The sequence below is a fragment of the Vulpes vulpes genome, chromosome 6, assembly GCF_048418805.1.
Source record: "Vulpes vulpes isolate BD-2025 chromosome 6, VulVul3, whole genome shotgun sequence".
Taxonomy (NCBI): Eukaryota; Metazoa; Chordata; class Mammalia; order Carnivora; family Canidae; genus Vulpes; species Vulpes vulpes.
This window is the reverse complement of record NC_132785.1, coordinates 129710326-129729470: the sequence shown is the minus strand read 5'-3', so window position 1 is coordinate 129729470 and position 19145 is coordinate 129710326. Positions and strand designations below refer to the sequence as shown.

General features: G+C 45.2%; 1 protein-coding gene across 5 annotated transcripts in view; it reads right to left on the bottom strand.

The window, feature by feature from the left end:
- The window catches only part of TDRD9 (tudor domain containing 9), a 107679-nt gene that overhangs the window by 34803 nt on the left and 53731 nt on the right, over positions 1-19145 (bottom strand). For 4 of the 5 annotated variants that reach the window (XM_072762401.1, XM_072762404.1, XM_072762403.1 and 1 more), the window contains exons 10-22: positions 18988-19042; positions 18751-18835; positions 16999-17056; positions 13604-13708; positions 8860-8957; positions 7903-8034; positions 6657-6822; positions 6506-6569; positions 6366-6429; positions 6038-6082; positions 5270-5323; positions 1651-1767; positions 512-619 (exon numbers count right to left, since the gene is read on the bottom strand). In XM_072762401.1, the coding sequence (XP_072618502.1) occupies positions 512-619; positions 1651-1767; positions 5270-5323; positions 6038-6082; positions 6366-6429; positions 6506-6569; positions 6657-6822; positions 7903-8034; positions 8860-8957; positions 13604-13708; positions 16999-17056; positions 18751-18835; positions 18988-19042 (1151 nt within the window). The remainder of the gene's footprint in view (positions 1-511; positions 620-1650; positions 1768-5269; positions 5324-6037; positions 6083-6365; positions 6430-6505; positions 6570-6656; positions 6823-7902; positions 8035-8859; positions 8958-13603; positions 13709-16998; positions 17057-18750; positions 18836-18987; positions 19043-19145) is intronic. The other variant, XM_072762402.1, reaches the window with a different exon arrangement.

Below are 19145 nucleotides of genomic sequence, written 5' to 3'. Positions count from 1 at the left end.
GTCCACACATGCAACCCAATGGTCTGTGCCTATGGCTGATCATCAGACTCACTAAAAACACGTTCTTTCAATGCTTATTTTAGGCCATTCCTTCTAGCTAAGATTCTGTGGCATGGGGCCCTCAAATACGAATTTAAAAATAAACACTCTCTAGGTGATTCCATTAGACACTCAGGTCTGGATCACAGTTTAAATCCCACTAACATTTTTACTTTGTGTGAAATGAAGTTGTTAACTAAGTATTCTTAAACTTATGGAGAAGTATCTTAAACTCTTCAAAGAGGCACATGATCGTCAACATTAGCTATAAATTTTTAATTTCTCAGGGCTTTCTTTCAAGGCCAGGTCTGCAAAAAAAGGAAAGACTGCTGAGCAATTAGATGTACTTGAAAAGGTCACACATAATATTCACTGGAGGGGGGGGGGGTGAAATATACCAGGTCTTTGTAAAAAAAGGGAACTGGAAGAACATAATGATCTGTAGTAACTACTACAGAAATGGAGGTCCTACCACGATGGTTGTCTTTGGGTCTTTGCCAGCCAGCTCTCTCACCGCCATCTCCTCATCAGGCTGTCCGAAAGTGAAGTAATTTGGGTAAAAAGCACCTGCCAATACCACCTGGAAGAGAATTGTATTTTCATAAACTAGCAACATTATCATCTGTCTCACCAATACGTTAATCTCTTCCCAAAATTATGTAGCAAACATCTGTAAGGTAAAAGATGAATTTATATAAAAATACTAAACCTTCTACCAATCAAGCAAAAAAATCACAATTCGGATATTTCACGGTCTCTAACAGAAGCACTCCAGACATGGTCCTTCTTCAAAAGAGCTGGAGCCTATCTCAAAAGATTTAGCAAACAGTGGTGAGCTGAATGAGGGCATGAATGACTGTACACACTTTCCCATCTGCTGCCTAACATACTCACCTCTACTGGCCAGGCACCTCTCCAGACCCCAAGAAGCACATCCAATAAGCATTTCTAAAAAGCACTCTGCAAAGAGTCCCTTCAATCAATCAAAATACACCATTTGAAACATACATTCGTGGAAGACTCCCCAGCCTCAAAGCAATATGACATCCAGAAAAACAATGTTTTCCAACATGACTCTGTTCACTGAAATCTACCTACAACCCAATTCTACATGCTGATGTACACAGATGTAGTCCTTCTCTAAACCCCCAAAGTAGAAGCATTAGCCCCTTTCTAGAATATGTTTCCCTCTGCACAATCCCTGAAAGGTCCCACCCAACAAGCTAGCCTGATCAGGGCCTCTGAAGTTGGTATTTCAATTGCAAGGGAATAGCTACGTGTTGAATAATAGTAAGAATGTTTTTAGTTTCTTAAAAGCAAGAACCCAAGGACTTCTCTTGAAGTAGTAAAAACAGTAGTTGGGTGCTACAGAAACATTCCTCTGAAAGTTAGGTGTGGGGCTGGATGACCAACTTAACTCCATGATGTGGAAAACCTGAACTATGCAAGACAAGGTCTCTCCTACCCCCAGAGCAGTATGAATATCATGGGCCTAAAATAAAATCTCCTGAAGCATGATTTGTACCAGAAAGAAGGCATAAGCACTTTCTCAACCACACCACCTAGTAAGAAAAAAGGATAAGAAGAGATGTCCAGGAAACCCCAGCACACCTGCAGGATGAACCGCTGCTTATATATATACTCCTGGTCCATGACAGGCCGCCGAGAATCAACATACATGTTGAACTGGGAGATCCTATTCTTCAGTTCTTCATATAATTCAGCCACCTAAGAAAAACACATTGAAATATGATGTCTCAAAGTACCTATGCTACTCAGAATAGTGAACACACTGGAAAATAAGTGCATGATGGGGAAGGCATTCATACATCTACAGGATCAAACATCACATTTATTAAGAATCATCTTATTAAAGATGAATAAGAAATGGAAAGGATGTTCAATATAACACTAACAAAATAGTAAGACACAGAACCTTACAGATTTCATGATATGCATCTATAAGTGCCAAGTGTGCACAGGTGCCTGTACGTGCGTGCACGCACACACACATATGCACTACAAACGTGTACTCACAATGCCCTCTGGGGATCTAAGAGCAAGTAACCAGAACCATATCCTCTGCCTTAAGTCCTTTACACACCTCAAACCTCCGCATGAATGTGTACTGCTTCTGTGATTAAAAACAACCTGAGAACAGGGGCTCCTGGGTGGCTCAGTTGATTAAGTGTCTAACTCTTGATTTTAGCTCAGGTCATGATCTCAGGGTCATGAGATTGAGCCCGTGTCAGGCTCTGCACTGAGTGTGGAGTCTGCTTGAGATTCTTCCTCTCTCTCAGCCCCTCCCTGCCTCAAATAAATAAATAAATAAATAAATAAATAAATAAATAAATAAATAAATAAATAAATCCTAAAAACAAAAACAAGCTGAGAAGAAACTGAGGGTTGATGGAGGGACATGGATGGTAGACAGGTATGGAGGGCATTTGCTCGGATGAGCACCAGGTGTTGTAAGTGATGAATCACTAAATTCTATACCTGAAACCAATACTATACTATATGTTAACCATCTAGAATTTGAATAAAAAACAAAAACAAAAACAAGCTGACCAATGGTTCAACATCTGCTCTGATCAAATCACCCAGATGCAATAAAACCACCTGACACAAAACATCAAACTTCAAAGTGCATACATGAGAATACACAACCCCACATACCTAGAAGTGGTTCATGAATTATTTTACCACAAAATTATCTCAATAAACTAAAGAAGTTTAAAAAAAAAGCATACAAACCACAGGTGTGAATGTTAACTGGAAAAAAACTGAAAAGAACTAGAAAGACAGAAAAACTTAAAAGCCATGACCTGTAAGGTGGAAAAGCCTGGAACATGAGAGGAAGGACCAAGCCCATAAACCACATGTCAGCCTATATACTTCTGTGTTCTGGAAAGTTTTCTTAAGGCTGTGGTCACATAGGACTTCTCTAGTTAAAAATCAGCCTAAGAGTATGCAAGTCACTTTTTCTGACCAAAATACAATAAAATCTGAAATGAACCACAAAACAATATATCAAAAATATTTTTTTAAAGATTTTATTTATTATTTATTCATGAGAGAGAGACACAGAGAGAGAGGCAGAGACACAGGCAGAGGGAAAAGCAGGCTCCATGCAGGGAGCCTGATGTGGGACTCGATCCTGGGACTCCAGGATCATGCCCAGAGCTGAAGGCAGACAATTAACTGCTGACCCACCCAGGCGTCCCCTTTTCTGTCTTAACCTAGAATTGTCATGCTATAGATGTGAAATAGTACTTGTACACACACACACACACACACACACACACACACAACACAGCCTATACACTTAGTGATCTAGCAACATGGGCTTGAATTACTGTTATGTTAAATTGAAATGTAGCTGTACACAAAATGAAACACAACTCTTCTGGAATCAAAGTGTAATTTTTAAAAGACTAGGTACTGTTTAAAATGCTATAACAGTAATTTCAGGGTCCCTCAAAAGTATTTCTAAGTGGAAATTCAAATACCATTCTTAAAAACTCTTCAGTCAAGGAGGAATCTGACACTAAAAAAAGTTAGAGAAAGGAATAATGACAACCCCTACTTATCAAAAATCAAAGGGATGGGACTGAACTGTGCAAACAAGAAAATACACAGCTTTAAATACTTTTTAACTTGAAAAACCAGAAGTATTAATGGATTAAATACTCATATCAGAAAGACTAAAATAGTAAATCAAGAGACAAAGAACTAATAGAAAAAAGATTTTTACTTTTTACTTCAATTAAAATTGATTTTTTTAAAAAAGATTTTATTTTTATTTATTTATTCATGAGAGAGACACACAGAGAGAGAGAGAGAGGCAGAGACATAGGCAGAGGGAGAAGCAGGCTCCATGCAGGGAGCCCGACGTGGGATTCAATCCCGGGACTCCAGGATCACGCCCTGAGCCTAAGGCAGGCGCTAACTGCTGAGCCACACAGAGACCCCTCCTAAAATTGATTTTTAAAATTTAAAAAAAAAAGGGGGGGGGGGAAATCCCTGCGTGGCCCAGTGGTTTAGTGCCTGTCTTTGGCCCAGGGCGTGATCCTGGAGTCCCGGAATCGAGTCCCACGTCGGGCTCCCTGCATGGAGCCTGCTTCTCCCTCTGCCTGTGTCTCTGCCTCTCTCTCTCCCTCTCTATCATAAATAAATAAATAAAAATCTTTTTAAAAAATTAAATTTTAAAAAAACCTCTAACTTTACACTTCCCCTAAAAAACCTACACAATAAGACGGACAAACCAAGCCAAGAGTAAGTCCTCTGAAACTAAACCAGGCTAAGCATGTGCAAACTGAGCAGTGAAGGGTTAACTCACAGCAGGCCTTGAGATATCCACACCCTGCTCATTCCAAAGCCTGTTTGGTTCCTGGGACAAAGCCTCTCAGCTCTTGGAACACCCTGCCTCAATAGTGTCCTGTTTGCCTGAGGCATTGGGGCTGACTAGTAGTTCCAGGAGCAACAGGATTTATGGTGGAGGCACTGTTGCCATGTAGTACCCGTGTGACCTCTGGAGAAGACAGCAACTAAGTAACTAGGGTCAGCTATGTGGGCGCCCTAGGCCTACATAACCACCCTCACATAAAATCCTGGACACTGAGGTCCAAGTGAGCCTCTCCGGTTGGTAACACTTCACAGGTGCTAACTCCCATGGCTGCTGGCAGAGCTGGCCATGCCCACAAGCCTGCAGGGGAGACAATGGGTCCTTGCATATTGGTGTTATCTGGACTTCTCCCCATGTGCCTTTCGCCTGTGCTAATCTGAACCTGTACCCTTTGTTATAATAAACTGTAACCATGAGTAGAATAGCTTTTCTGAGATCTGTGAGTCCTTCTATCAAATCACTGGGCCTGAGGATAGCCTGTGAACACAAATATCTAATCAAGAATCAGAGAGGACAAAATACACGATATTCAGAATGAGGAAACGATGTTATCCCTCTTGAAATTATAATAGTAAATAAAATGGATTAAATACATATAATCATATATACAGCTGTAGAGATGTACTGCATATTATACTTAAACGTAAATATTCATGAATCACAGAATACAAAAACTGTATCATAAATATGCAACGTGTACACAGACCCACCCCCCCATCCCCACCCCGGAGTCAGAGCACTCCTGACAACACTGCATACCATAGGCACTTCACACACCTGGACGCATGATCTTTATTCTCATCCACAGAACTTACAACTTACCTCTCTGATCCTCTTGATCTGAACGTAATGTAACCGCCCCCAGTCAAGTTCATCCTTTAAATAAATAATACTCCATGTTAATTCACAAATTAGAGCAAATTTGGCTACCATAATACATCTGCGTCACCCAAAAACAGATGTCAAAACGACCAGAGAAAAATCATGGCTGACTCTTTAAAAGGAAGCTTTAACCTTAACACAGATAGCTGTTATAGGGATGCCTCTAGGCATGGCAAATTTAAACACACAAACCCATTAACAGTCTTTTGAATCTCATCAGTTTAGAACAAAACCTGACAGTAAAAAAAAAAAATGAAGGCCTACGTGTTGAATTCTTGTAGGCCTATTCTCTAAAGCTTAGCTGACAACACCTAGAGGAAAGGTTTCAGGGTTCTTAGTTAGGAACAGACACCTCCAGGCTCCCAGCTGCAAGCACTAAGCTCTAGCCACCCAGGTGGTTCCTGACCCTCTGGTGGATCACGGGGACTCAGAGGTGGACAGCCAGCCACACAGCAGGGCTCTGCCACAGGCTGGGAGAGTCACCCTAGTAAAGGACCGCTGCCACCAGAGACAGGCTTTTGCCTCAGGACAGCCCGTTCACTGTTATGGCCGCTGGGCTGCCACTCTCTGGAGACAGGCTACAGGGGCCTCAGCTCAGGCCCGGCACTCTCCTGTGTCACCTGCAGTGATCAGGCCCAGAGAGAGGCCACAGGGAGTCTCCCCAGATCCCTTACAACCAGCCACAAATAGAAGAAACAGACAACCAACCTTTGGATGGCGCAGTTCTCCACTCTGTCGGCAAGTCTGCCAAGTCTAAAAGTAAATGACCCAGTTTCAAAACATTTCATTAAGCTAATTAAAAATTTTTTAAGTCTAATTTCAACACATTTTGACCACTGAAAAGTTACAAATTTAATTTTTTCCAATCAACTTCATAAAACTGGCCTCCCACCCCCATTTACTTCTTCCAACATGGTCTGTTCCATGTTGGACATCAACAAGCCTCATGATGCTTTCAGCAAAGACAGGGCTATGGTATGAAAATGTACTAACAACCTGTGGTAGCTGTTTCCTCATTTGCACAGAGAAAACTTACCTTGAATGCCTCAACAAGTGCAATACAGTCACTCTTACTATTGCCAGAGAAATTCACTTTGTTCCTATTAATAGATAACAAACAGTGTCATTCCATATCATTAAAACAAAGTGACTTTTAAAGATAAGAATGTCATGTACCTGTATCCATCAAGATGCTGCCTAAAAGGCATCGCAAAAAAATTCTTCAAAGAAAGAGCTGCCGCTAACAACACAAAAACAAAGATGAGGCAAGATCATTCAAGTGGCATTCCACAACCCTTCCAGCGGAGTTCTGTACGCTCACACTTACCTATAATAAGACATTCATCTAGACATCCAAATACGTGTCCAAGAACTATGAGTTTACCGAGTTGTTGATTAACAGGAAGCTGGGCTAAAACTCTTCCTAAGAAGGTCAGTTCACCATCATGGGGGTTCTCATCTTCTCTCTGCCCACTCACTGCAAGTGCCCCCACCTTTAGGAAACAAATTAGCCCCGTTAGCAAGTACTGACTTCTTCTCTTTTTCCCTTACAGTACCGAGTCTAAACAGGAAATAAAGACCAAATTCCAGCGATTAAGATCCTAAAAGACATCTAGGTTGACTTCTGAAAAACTGATGCTACCAAAAAAAATTTTTTAATTTGCTTCTAGTAACTTAGAATATATTTTATTTTTTTTAAAAGGGTTACACTGCAAGGTAACACTCAAAATACTCCCACAAAAGTCTACTTCATTTACAATTTAACAAATATGGCATGCATGATATGAAACCAAAGATCTAACTACCACATCATGGTGGTCACAACTCAACTTATTTACCTATAGGGAGAAACCTCCTTAACTTGACAAAGTGTATTTCAGAGAAACCAATACAGGAATCAACAGCAAAATGCCAGAGCATCCCCAAGTTCAGGGCTAGCAGCAGAATATCTATAGCCCCATAAAGAGGTATGCAGACCAAGGCCCAGGGTGCAATCAGCAAGTGTGCAGAGTGTGAGCAGGGTGTAGAGTCGAAGAATCGGAGGAGGCAAAGCTGTTTCCAGCAATCCAGTATGGATTGCACACAGAAGTGCAAGAAAAGAGTCAAGGAGCTGACGGGCACCACAGGCAGATGTGGCCAGGTGAAACTGCCCCAGAACCCCCTCCAACACTGCCCTTTAGGCTCATCCCACATGGCCTTCGAAGAAGAAATATGCAAACGCCATTTGGCATTCATTACTTTAACATTTGCAAAAAAGTATATTCAAGAATAACCATTGCATCCCATCCTACACCTCTCTTCTCCCAGTGCACCGCAGGCAGGCAAAGCCCTGGAAAGCTAAGGGCCTCAGCAGGACAACTAACGAAAATAGGTCAATGACAGGTATGGAGTCTGCAGTCAACAATGAGGCATTACACGTTTTCAAGCAAATGCGGATTTTTTTTTTTTTTTTTTGCGGATTCTTTTATGATAATCAAAACACTTTAAAGATACCCACACATTATGAAACTTCTAAAATTTACCCAACAAAATCTTAGCTTTTCCCAACACTGATGTACATCAGACACACGTACCTCCTTTAGTAAAAGGATGGTTCGTTCAATATCACTCAGACTAGGTGGAGAAAGGGCGGTTGCCAGCAAAGCTCTTGGTTCACCCATGTCCAGCAATTTCACTTTCAATACTGTGCTTCCTAAGGGACAACGCTGAAAAAAGCAAAAACTGAGAAATAAGGAAATAATTAACCTACCCACATGACTAGTACTTCAGACACAGAAGCAGAAGAGAGGAGGAGAGAAAAAGAAAGAGAGAGACAGAGGGTGAGAGGAGGAGGAGGAGGAGAGAGACAAGAGAAGACACAGATAGGGGAGGGAGGGGAGACAGACGGACTGGGGATGGAGAAGATGGGGGGGAAAGAGATGGGGTAGGGAGAAGAGGGGAGAGAGACAGATGGGGGAGGGAGGGGAAGAGAGACAGATGGGAAGGAAGCAGGGAGAGAGACAGTGGGGAGGGAGAAGATGGGGAGAGAGATAGATGGAGGGAGAAGGGGGAGATAAATGGGGATGGAGGGGGAGAGAGACGAGAGACGGAGGAGGGAGAAGAGGTGGGGGAGAGAGAGACAGGGGAGGGAGGGGGAGAGACACAGATGCGGGATGAAGGGGGAGACAGATGGGGGAGGGACAAGGAAGAAAGACAGGTGGGAGAGGGAGAGGAGGGAGGAAAAGGAGGAGAAAGATAAAGCAGAGAAGGGGAGACAAAGAGGAAGCAAGCAGCCAACCCCACATTCATGAGCTGTAAAGGGGCTGAGGAGCCCACGGACACGAGGAACCACTCCTCCCATGAGAAATGTAACATGCATGTGAAGTCCCAGCACAGCACCTGGTGCTCTGTAAACAGCAAACCAGCACTGTGATTAAAGACTAGTTTGGGCAGATGATGATTTTTCTGGAATCAAAATTATAAAACACTTAAAATTATATTACTTAGATAATTCAGTAAAACTTGGTCTATAAATGACCAGAGTATATTACCAGCATCTCCGGAATGACATGGTCAGGGATGGAGCTGTCCCAGAAATCCCTGTGGACCAGCCTGTAACAGTACCCTTTAGACACTCGTCCCGCGCGGCCTGCACAGGGGAAACATCCAGTGTTTTGCATTAGTCACTTTAACACTAGCAGAAATATATAGTTAAGAATCACCATTAAGTAAGAAGGAAACCTTTGTTATCTGGTACCAGACCAGGTCAGTAAATGCTTTAAAACAAGTTAGTGTCAGAAGTCATCCCACACAGACTCGGTATCTGATGTCTACTCGGTGATCTACGGCATTAAATCCAACGCATTTTTTTTAAGATTTTATTTATTCATGAGAGACAGAGAGAAAGAGGCAAAGACACAGGCAGAGGGAGAAGCAGGCTCCATTCAGGGAGCCCCACGCAGGACTCCATCCCGAGACTCCAGGATCATGCCCCAGGCCGAAGTCAGGAGCTCAACCACTGAGCCACTCAGGCATCCCCCAATACATATTTCTTTTTTTTTTTTTTTAAGATTTTTTATTTATTCATGTGAGAGAGAGAGAGAGAGAGAGAGAGAGAGAGAGGCAGAGACACAGGCAGAGGGAGAAGCAGGCTCCATTCAGGGAGCCCGATGCAGGACTCCATCCCGAGACTCCAGGATCATGCCCCAGGCCGAAGTCAGGAGCTCAACCACTGAGCCACTCAGGTGTTCCCCAATACATATTTCTTTTTTTTAAAGATTTTTTATTTATTCATGAGAGAGAGAGAGAGAGAGAGAGAGAGGCAGAGACACAGGCAGAGGGAGAAGCAGGCTCCATGCAGGGAGCCCGATGTGAGACTCCATCCTGAGACTCCAGGATCACACCCCGGGCCAAAGGCAGGTGCTGAACCGCTGAGCCACCCAGGGATCCCCCCAATACATATTTCTAAAGAAACCAATGTTGGTCCTGAGATGGCATAGAAATTAAAACATTTTAAACATAAGACATTTTCTACAAATGCAAAGCTCATACTAATAAAAACACCAAAATATAAAGTTGGTGGGAGCGGGTGTGGCTCCCCCACTGACACAGCTGTGATAGGACACACGCGCAGGCCGTCACCATCTGCCTTGGGCTTTTCCACCAAGGCCCCTGCAAAGACAACCGCCAGGACAGCTGCTTCACATGAAATGGAGGCCAGGGCCAGGCCTGGCCCTCACAGACCACATAAATGACTCTTCTCTTGTAACTGTATAGCTTGTGAAGCAGAAACTCCTTTTATCCCAAAACGTAATAAAATCTCCCACACAGAGAGAATAGGTCAAGGGGGAAGAGTGTCCTTAATAAATACCCAGCTTTACAAAATGAGGCAGCCCAAGGAGGTTCTTTCCTTCCTCAAACTTGGAGTCAGGAAAGATGGAGGAGGGGGTCTGGACTGGCGCTCCTCACCCCCACCTGTCTCTCCTGGTAGATCCCCTCACCACCAGGAGGTCCAAGGGAGAGTCCAGACTTCCAGCGCTGCCATCAACCTACCCCACACCGTATCTGCACATGACAGGGCTGTCTAGGTAGAGAACTCCAAGGTAATGACTAAAAACAAAAGTAAAAACTCCTAGAACCAATTAGTGAATTCAGCGAAGTCACAGGATGTAAGATCGACACACAAAAAGTCGATCACATTTCTATACAACAGTAATGAACACGTAAAAACTGAAGTTAGAAATGCAATGCCGGGGGCACCTGGGTGGCTCAGCTGGTTAAGCAACTAACTCTTGATTTTGGCTTAGATACTGATCTCAGGGTTGTGAGATTGAGCCCCATGTCCGGCTCCATTCTGGGCATGAAGCCTGCTTGGGATTCTTGCTCTCCCTCCCCTTCTAACCCTTCCCAAGCTCACACTCTCTTTCCCTCTATAAAATAAATAAATATTTTTTAAAAATGTGATGCCGGGGTATCTGGGTGGCTCAGTCGGTTCTACCTTCAAGCTCAGATTATGATCTGAGGGTCCTGGGATTGAGTCCTGCATTGGGCTCCCTGCCTCTCCTCTGCTCCCTCCTCTGCCCCCTGTTCATGCTTAGCGCTCACTCACTCTTGCTCTCTCTCTCTCGCTCTCAATAAATAAAATCTTTTTTTTTTTTTAAAGGCAATGCCATTTACAATCATGCCAAGTAAAATTAAATACTTAGGATCTGTATGCTGGCAACAACACAATGATGGTTAAAGAAATGGACGAGCTAAATAAATGGAGACACACATTGTGTTCAGGGATCGGATGACCCAACATAAACACACCCACACTCCACAAACTGACCAACAGGTTTAACACCATTCCTACCAAAAGCACAAGATGATTTTCTTGGCGACCCAGACAAGTTCATTTTAAAATTGACAGGGAGAGCAAAGCGGAATAACTACAACAGCTGTGAAAATAGAGGAAAAGGCGGGAAGAATCCATATGTTTTAGGTAAAGTCTCACTATAACCAGTGCACTGCTGGTGAAGGGAGAGACACTTCCACCAACAGGATGTCACCAAGCACCCAGACAGAGCCCCACATAAGCGAGCCCCATGGACACTTCACAAGGTGCAGAAGCCACTCAGTGGGGAAAATTCAATGATGCTGGAACAACCAGACATCCACAGGCAAAGAATGAACCTCACCCCAAACCTCACACCTTTTACAAAAATTAGTTTAAAGTCACGTTAGTTCAAATGGCCACAAAACATTCAGTGAGAACACTCTGAGAAGAAAACACAGGGGAAACGCCTTTGTAAGCCAGGGCGAGGTGAAGCACTCCTACAGGTGACATGCAAGCACAATCCATGAAAGGAAGAAATGATACACTAGACTTCAGCCAAATTTAAAACTACTCTCTTTGAAAGAGCCTGGAAAGAGGATGAGGAGACACAGAACAGAACAGAATTTGACTAACACGTGCAAACCACACAGTAACAGCTCACACAGGATTGGTATCACAGGTGCACAGAGAACTCCCAAACTCAACAGTCAACATGCACACAGTCCAATTGTAAATTGGGCAAAGACACGAACATTTCTTTCCAGACATTTCTCTGGAAAGAAACAGATGGCGAATAAGCACAGGAAGAGCCGTCACCTCTACCGACACAATCACAACAAGGCACAATACTTCTTCAGAAAGGCCATGGCAAAGAGCAGCAGTGTCATGGCAGGCAGGCAATGACATCTGGTAGGACCATGAAATGGTGAGGCCACCACGGAAACAGCATGAGGCAGTTTCTTACAAAATACATGCTTACACATGCTCCCTGTGTTCCCTCGGTAATTGCACTCCCAGGCTTTTATCCCAAAGAACTGAGAACTTATGTCCACATAAAACCTGCACATCAATATTCACAGTAGCCCTCTGTGTAACTGCCAAAAACCAGTGATACTGAGATGTCCTTCCAGGGGCGAGTGCACAAGGGGACGCAGCAGCAGGACTGCTGACACGGTGGCAGCCGGGACGGACCTCAAGGAGGTTATGGTGAATGAAGAAAGCTCATTTCAGTAGTTGCCTGCTGCGTGACTCCATACATACGATATCCTCACCGTGGGAGGATGCCAAACAGACCAGTGGTTGGCAGAGAGCAGTGCGGGTGTGACTAGAAAGAGGCAGCACCAGGCAGCCCTTCTAGGCAGCGAACAGAGAACAGGTCTTGTGTTCTGACGGCTGTGCCGACATGGGTCCACATGTGCCTCAAACTGCACAGAAACACACACCAAAGCTCAGGATAAACCTGCGCAATGCAGGCCTGGGGCCTGACTCCGCTTCAGGCAGAGGTCCCTGCTGACAAGCTGGGGGACACTGGGGAGAGTGTTCAATGGACTAGTTTTGCGACTTCTTGTAGGAGAAAGAATTATTACAGAAATTTTAAACATACAAAAAGACAAAAGCTAAAACTCCTATAATCTCAAGACTGGCCCAAAGATAATCATGTAACACTTGTGTATTTATTTCTAGTCATTTTTTTCTGAGCATCGGTTGTTTGGGGGGCACTTCTGGGTATGTTATGTATGTTATGTACTTCCATAACACAACATTCAGTTTTTCCACGATGCCGAATGAGAAGCTGCTTCTGCCTGTACTTGAGGGCTGCTCAATCATTCAGTCTTGCTCCACCTCTGGGTGAGCAGCATCAGGGGAGGCAGCAGAGGTGCGTGTTAAGGACATGGGCCCAGGTAGAGCAGCACCAGCACTGTGAGCACAGCCCAGACCACCACGCCTTCTCTAGCTCTCAGCCACACCATTAAGTGAGGGTATTAACAGTGTACTAAGGCACAGGGTGGGATGAGGATCAAATGAGTTCACATCTGGGGCACCTGGGGGGCCCAGTGGTTAAACGTCTCCCTTAGGCTCAGGCTGTGATCCTGGGGTCCTGGGATTGAGTTCCGCATCGGGCTCCTGTGGGGTGCCTGCTTCTCCCTCTGCCTGTGTCTCTGATGAACAAAATCTTTAAAAAAAAATTAACTTTGTCTCTGTAAGTATCCTCTACTTTTTGAATTCACTGCAAAAACTGGTAGTGTTAAGATGAGCAGATGCTTGCCTGTTACACACAAAAACTGTCACCTAATTGTATGGATGAGGGGAGAATCAGATTTAAATGAAGAGTCTGATGATATGAATTATTGTTGCTGAAAACTTAAAACTGGTTCCAATAAAGAAAATATCAGCAAAAGGGTAACAAATACAAAAATAATTTTTTTAGACACCTGAATGTGCCACCAATTCATTACCATGGAACACAAATGCCTTACCTTTTCTCTGATTACAACTGGTTTTAGAGGCCCAACTCAAACGCAGACTCTGATAATTCGTATCTTCATCACAAACCAGAGTTCTAGTCAAACAAAAATCTATAACTGTCATTTAAAAAAAGGAATGTAAACACCATGCTAACAAGAAGTAACTGTGCAATAATCACAATGCATAGTGACAGAACAGTATGAAACATGCAGTCTTTAGCATCAGTGCACACACAGAAGCCTCTGGAAATGCACTGGCCCCTCCTTACTGCCCAGGCTCACGTTATTTCTTCTAAGGACTGGGAGCCTCTGGGCATAAACCACATAAGTCCTATAGACCCAACGTGCCACAGAAGAGCCCATGTGGACTGCACCAAGAGCGCATTGTCAGAGGGGCACAAAGCAGCAGCACAGAAGTGGCAACAGTGCTGGACTGCAGGGCTCCAATGGGGAAGGTGGGAGGAGGGGGTGGGCCACTGCTCACTTTCCCTGGGCTTTGGTGCCCTCCTCTGTGAGACCAGCTGACAGAAGCCCCTCCAAGTCCCCTCTGGACAGATCCCCCCGACTGCAGAAAGCAGGCCATGCTGGCAGGCAGGGTGCCCTCTTCTCCCTGACCCTCACACGCTGAGCCTGAAGGAGCACCTGGTGTCCTCACGGCCACTGCCTCCTGGAAAACCTCTGTCTCGTTCATTTCACCACCACCACCCCCATCTCCCTCCTTGCTCCCTGGTCCTCACACCCTCCACCACCACTCCCACCAGAATTTTTAGTGACTTCCACGCCCACCAAACAATGCCAGGGCCACCCAGGATCCCAGGTCCTCGACTCCCTCCTCTGATCATCCTGTCCACCCCCCCACACCCTCAAGCAGCTCCTACCCAGGGCCACACCAGACACCAGCCTCACACTGATAGTAAGCACCCCTCTTACTGTGAACCAGAACTATCCTTCCTCTGCCTGTCTCCAGCCTAACCCCATAATCCTTCACCCCTGCAGATGGCCCCACAATCTGCCGCCTCCTCTTCTCCCATCCCTGCTGACCTAACCTCAGCTACACGCCCTGAAAGTATCCTCAACTCTGTGCCCACCCATTCTGATCTTCTCATCCAACCAACTGTGGCCCCAGCTGACTGCTGCTCTCCACCTCCACTGTGCAGTCCCCAGAGCCAGAGGAGGACAAACCAATCAGGCCAGCAGGGTGACTGTCCCTTTTCCCTTCCTGGCTACTAGGCTCAAGTGGCCATCAGGGGACACAGAATGTGGCATACCACCCCTCCACACACACACACACTCTTTAGGGTCTCCTCCTCAAACCCCTACGGCTTCCCATTCTGACTGCACACTAAGGACCATGTCTCTGGCTCACCGGGAGAAAGCAGAGGCAGTCAAGGACCTCATGAGTTCCCTCGGGCACCCACCCTCTTACCCTGGGTAAACTGCCCACACTCACACAGAGGCCAAGCACCCCTGCAAGGCCCCGTTGCATCCCCTCTGCCCTTCACGAGAACAAAACCACAGGAACCGGGCCCTCTCCCCTGCATTGTCCTCTGTACCTTTCCTATCACCCAGGGAAAGTGCTGCTTCTCCTGTTGGTGCAAGAAATGTGTTCTCTTGGCTCCAGCTGCCCTTCAGCTATTTCTCTGTTGCCCTTTACAGCAAAATGCCACAGGAGTGCTGACTTCACTGTCTCCAATGGCTCTCTCCTCCCATCACTTTGTGACCTCCAACAAAACTGCTCTGGTCAACGTCACCAATGATGTCCATATTATTAAATCCATAGCCAATTTCCAGTTTTCTTCAACTTTGATCAATCATCAGCATGACATGCTTGTCCATCCCATCTTCCTCAAAACACTTTCTGACTTGGTTTCTAGGACTTTGCTAGCTGCCCCCCCTGCAGCTCTTCATTACCCCCCATCTTTCAATACCAGAAATGCCTTCCCCGTGTGCACTCGATGGGAGCCTAGCCATTCACCACTGACTGGTCCCCAGGCCTACACAGCCAACTACTACTGGACACACAGCAGGCCTCTCAGCCTTATTGCTCAGTGTCTCCCACTAACCCACACCAGATCCCCCAGCACACCTCTCCAGTACTGGCCACTCCTTATGTCCCTATCACTGACATCCCACTGTAAACCACCACTGAGAGTCTTGCCCACCCTCCTCACTCAGCCCCTCCACCCCACTGTCTTCTGTTCATGAATCAACTTTAGGCAATGTCATCCTTATTCTAAAAATACTTTCTCACCAGCAAAACCTGAAGTCATCACAAGCCCTAGAAGGCCCTGCATGACCAGGTACCCCTCCCCTTTACCTCCCTGACCTCTCTCCAACCACTTCTTCCCGGCTCACCTGGTCCAGCTCCCCAGCCTCCCTGCTCATTTCTGCACTTGCTTCACAGACTTTGCACAGACTTTGCACTCTCTGTTCCTCCTGGAAACACTGTGCCATGCATCCACCCCTTCCCTGGCCACTCTGTTGACAAGTCAGGGGCCCTTCACCACTACTCCCTGCCCCCATCTCCTTCCTCCTATTCCACCATCAGTTTACACACTACATGTCTCTATTTTGTCTCTCAGTTACCCACCCCTGAAGGTGTCCTGAGAACAGAGACTTCTGCTTATTTACTATTTCTCCAGCACCTAGAATCATCCCAGGAATAGACACAAGACACTGTCATTTCCCAAGTTCATGTGTTTATCTGTCCAGCCATGCTGTCCTTGCTGCTCCTCAACCCGTTCCCTAAGCCTGAACCACGTCTTCTCATGGCTCACTCCCCATTCCATTCAGATACTGTTTCCTCAGTGAGGTGTCCCATATCACTCTGCCCCAGTCACTGTAACCCACCATCTCGTGGACCTTCCTACGCAGCACTGAGCTCCCCTGAAATGGTACACACTTCTGCTTGCTCATTGTCTCTCCCACCAGAATGCAGCCCCCGTGAGACAGGGCTTGGGCTTATTCATCACTGTTCCCCTACCATCGACAACAGTGCCTGGCACATGTGAGGCTTTAAACTACGAATTAATGAACTTGGAAACTTCCTTAGTAAAGCCATCACACACTTGATCAAGGGCAAATACAGAGAATACCCAATCATGAGTTGCTCCTCTTCCAGGTGACACAGGACCCCACACTAAGCTACCCTGAGTGACAGATGAGCTGAGCTCCAGCCCACCCCCTCCCTCCTGCTGCAAAACTCCCCACTCAGGGCAGCCCCAGGCCCCCCCAGAGGAGAAGTGGTAAACCACAAGTGCAGGGAAATTGTATGAGCCTACTCTTCTAACTTCTCTCCTCCGAACAGTGGAAGAGATGGGGAGGAGGAAGAAGATCAACTCCTGAGAGGCAGATACACCTGCAAACGTTACAGTTTACGTTCTGGGGAAAACAGAGAAGTGTCTTACCATATTTGACATCTGGAACTGTGACGGAGCTCTCTGCAATGTTGGTGGACAGGATAATCTATCAAATACCAAAAACAAAGCATATGACATTCCTACTATGTACTGGAAACATCAGGCAGAAATTTAAAAAAAAAAAAAAGTCAAGCTCAAAAATTTTAAAGTTTAATGTAAATTTTTAAATTAGTTGTTTTCCAGGATGCCTGGATGGCTCAGCAGTTGAGTTCTGCTTTCAGTTCGGGGCGTGATTTTGGGAGTCCTGGGATCAAGTCCCACATCGGGCTCCCTGGGGGGAGCCTGCTTCTCCCTCTGCCTGTGTCTCTGCCCCTCTCTCTCTCATGAATATATAAGTAAAATCTTTAAAAAATTAAATTAAATTAATAGTTTTCCTATTTTCTACAAGATACAACTGATCAAGGATCCAGGAGGAGTGTGGAGGGAACCAGGGTAGGGTGGGCTCCCAGCTCTGCCCTACACCAGGGTGGGGCATTGGGTTAGTTACTTACCTCATTGTTTTCATACATACCATGCACTTAATAATAATGGTGCCCCCCCTCCCCAAGAGGGTTGTTGCGAAGATCATAGGAATTAACAAGGGTAAAGTGCTTAGAACTGCTGCTGGCATGAACCAAGCGTTTAACAAACAGCACCTATTTACTTATAGCACTTGCACCCAGGCACTGTGCCACTTCTGTAATGTTAGTCCAGACACCTACTACTCTAATTAACCTTCCTAACTGCTCTGCATTCAAACAATAAAAGTTTAAGTCTCAGAGAAGTGATTTGCTCAATGTCACATGATGACAGGTGACGGATCCAAGCCATCTCTCTGTCAAGGACCACACATATGATCTCAACTATTACCCCTCTTCCTGGTATAATTCCTCGCACACAAAGCCCAGCAACACAGCAGGATCTTAAAAGCAACAGGCAAGGGTGCCTGGGTGGCTCCGTCAGTTGGGCATCTGCCTTCAGCTCGGACAGATCATGATCCCCGGGGTCCTAGGATCGAACTTCGCTGGGCTCCCTACTCAGCAGAGAGTCTGCTCCCTCTCCCTCTGCCCCTCCCCCCTGCTTGTGCTCTCTCTCTCACTCTGTCAAATAAAAAAAAAAAAAAAAAAAAATGGAAGCAAGAAGCTAGGCAAAGACAGCTGCCCCAGACCTCAGACATGGAGCTTTAGGAGTGCTGGGACTACCCCAGGGGCAAAAAGCACAAGCAAGGACCCGCTGGGCCTGTGACTGCACTGGACACCATGCAAGATCCTGGCTACCTCCAGAAAGTCAGAACACTTGTACTGGAAGCAAGGGGGGTTGGGTTGTGCATTCCAGGTTCCTGATCATCTCAAGCAGCTCTAGAAGGGTTGTGGTAAGACACTCCAATGGTCCACGCATAACCTGAGATTAAAGAAATCCTCTTTAACCAGGACTGAGAATGTGGGTGCTAACCAAATTCGCTAGCACAGTGCTGCAGGCACCAGAAGAGTCCCACAATCTGAGAAATACCAAAAAGTAAAAGGCATCAAAACCACTAGCAACAATGCTCAGAAGTTGAGGAAATTAAAAAACGTTAATCAACTTACAAAATAGAAGACAAAAGTAAACATACCTGGCTCATCAGGCAATTACATTCTTAGGTAGTAACCACTAGCTACAGAAAACATGATACAAATAAGCTGAAGCATTAGCATCCTTCTTGGAAGAGTCTCTAAGGAAAATGTACCTGAAGTGCTTGCAACTTGCCTCCCGGTTTCCTACCTTTCTGTACCCAGGAACTGGGCTTAAAAACACATTATTCTGTTCTTCTAAAGTCACACTTGAATGGAGTGGATAAACCTGTAACCTAGGGAACAGATTAATGAAATAAAATGTCCATGAAGAGTAGATATATGTGAGAACACACAAAAATGATTATTCACTGAGATGATCAGAATTATTTAAGGCAGAAACAACACACTAATAAGTTAGTAGAAACAGAGCCCATTTGAAACACACCTTTTGTGAACCATGTTTGTGAGAAGTTCATGCATATAGTTTATTTCACCCAGACCTGGGGAAGAAAAAAAGTAGGGGGAGGGGAAGAGATGTATTACTAAAAAACAACCTTTATATTAAAAATAACATATTTTTCAAAAAAAGGCCAATTCATGGCC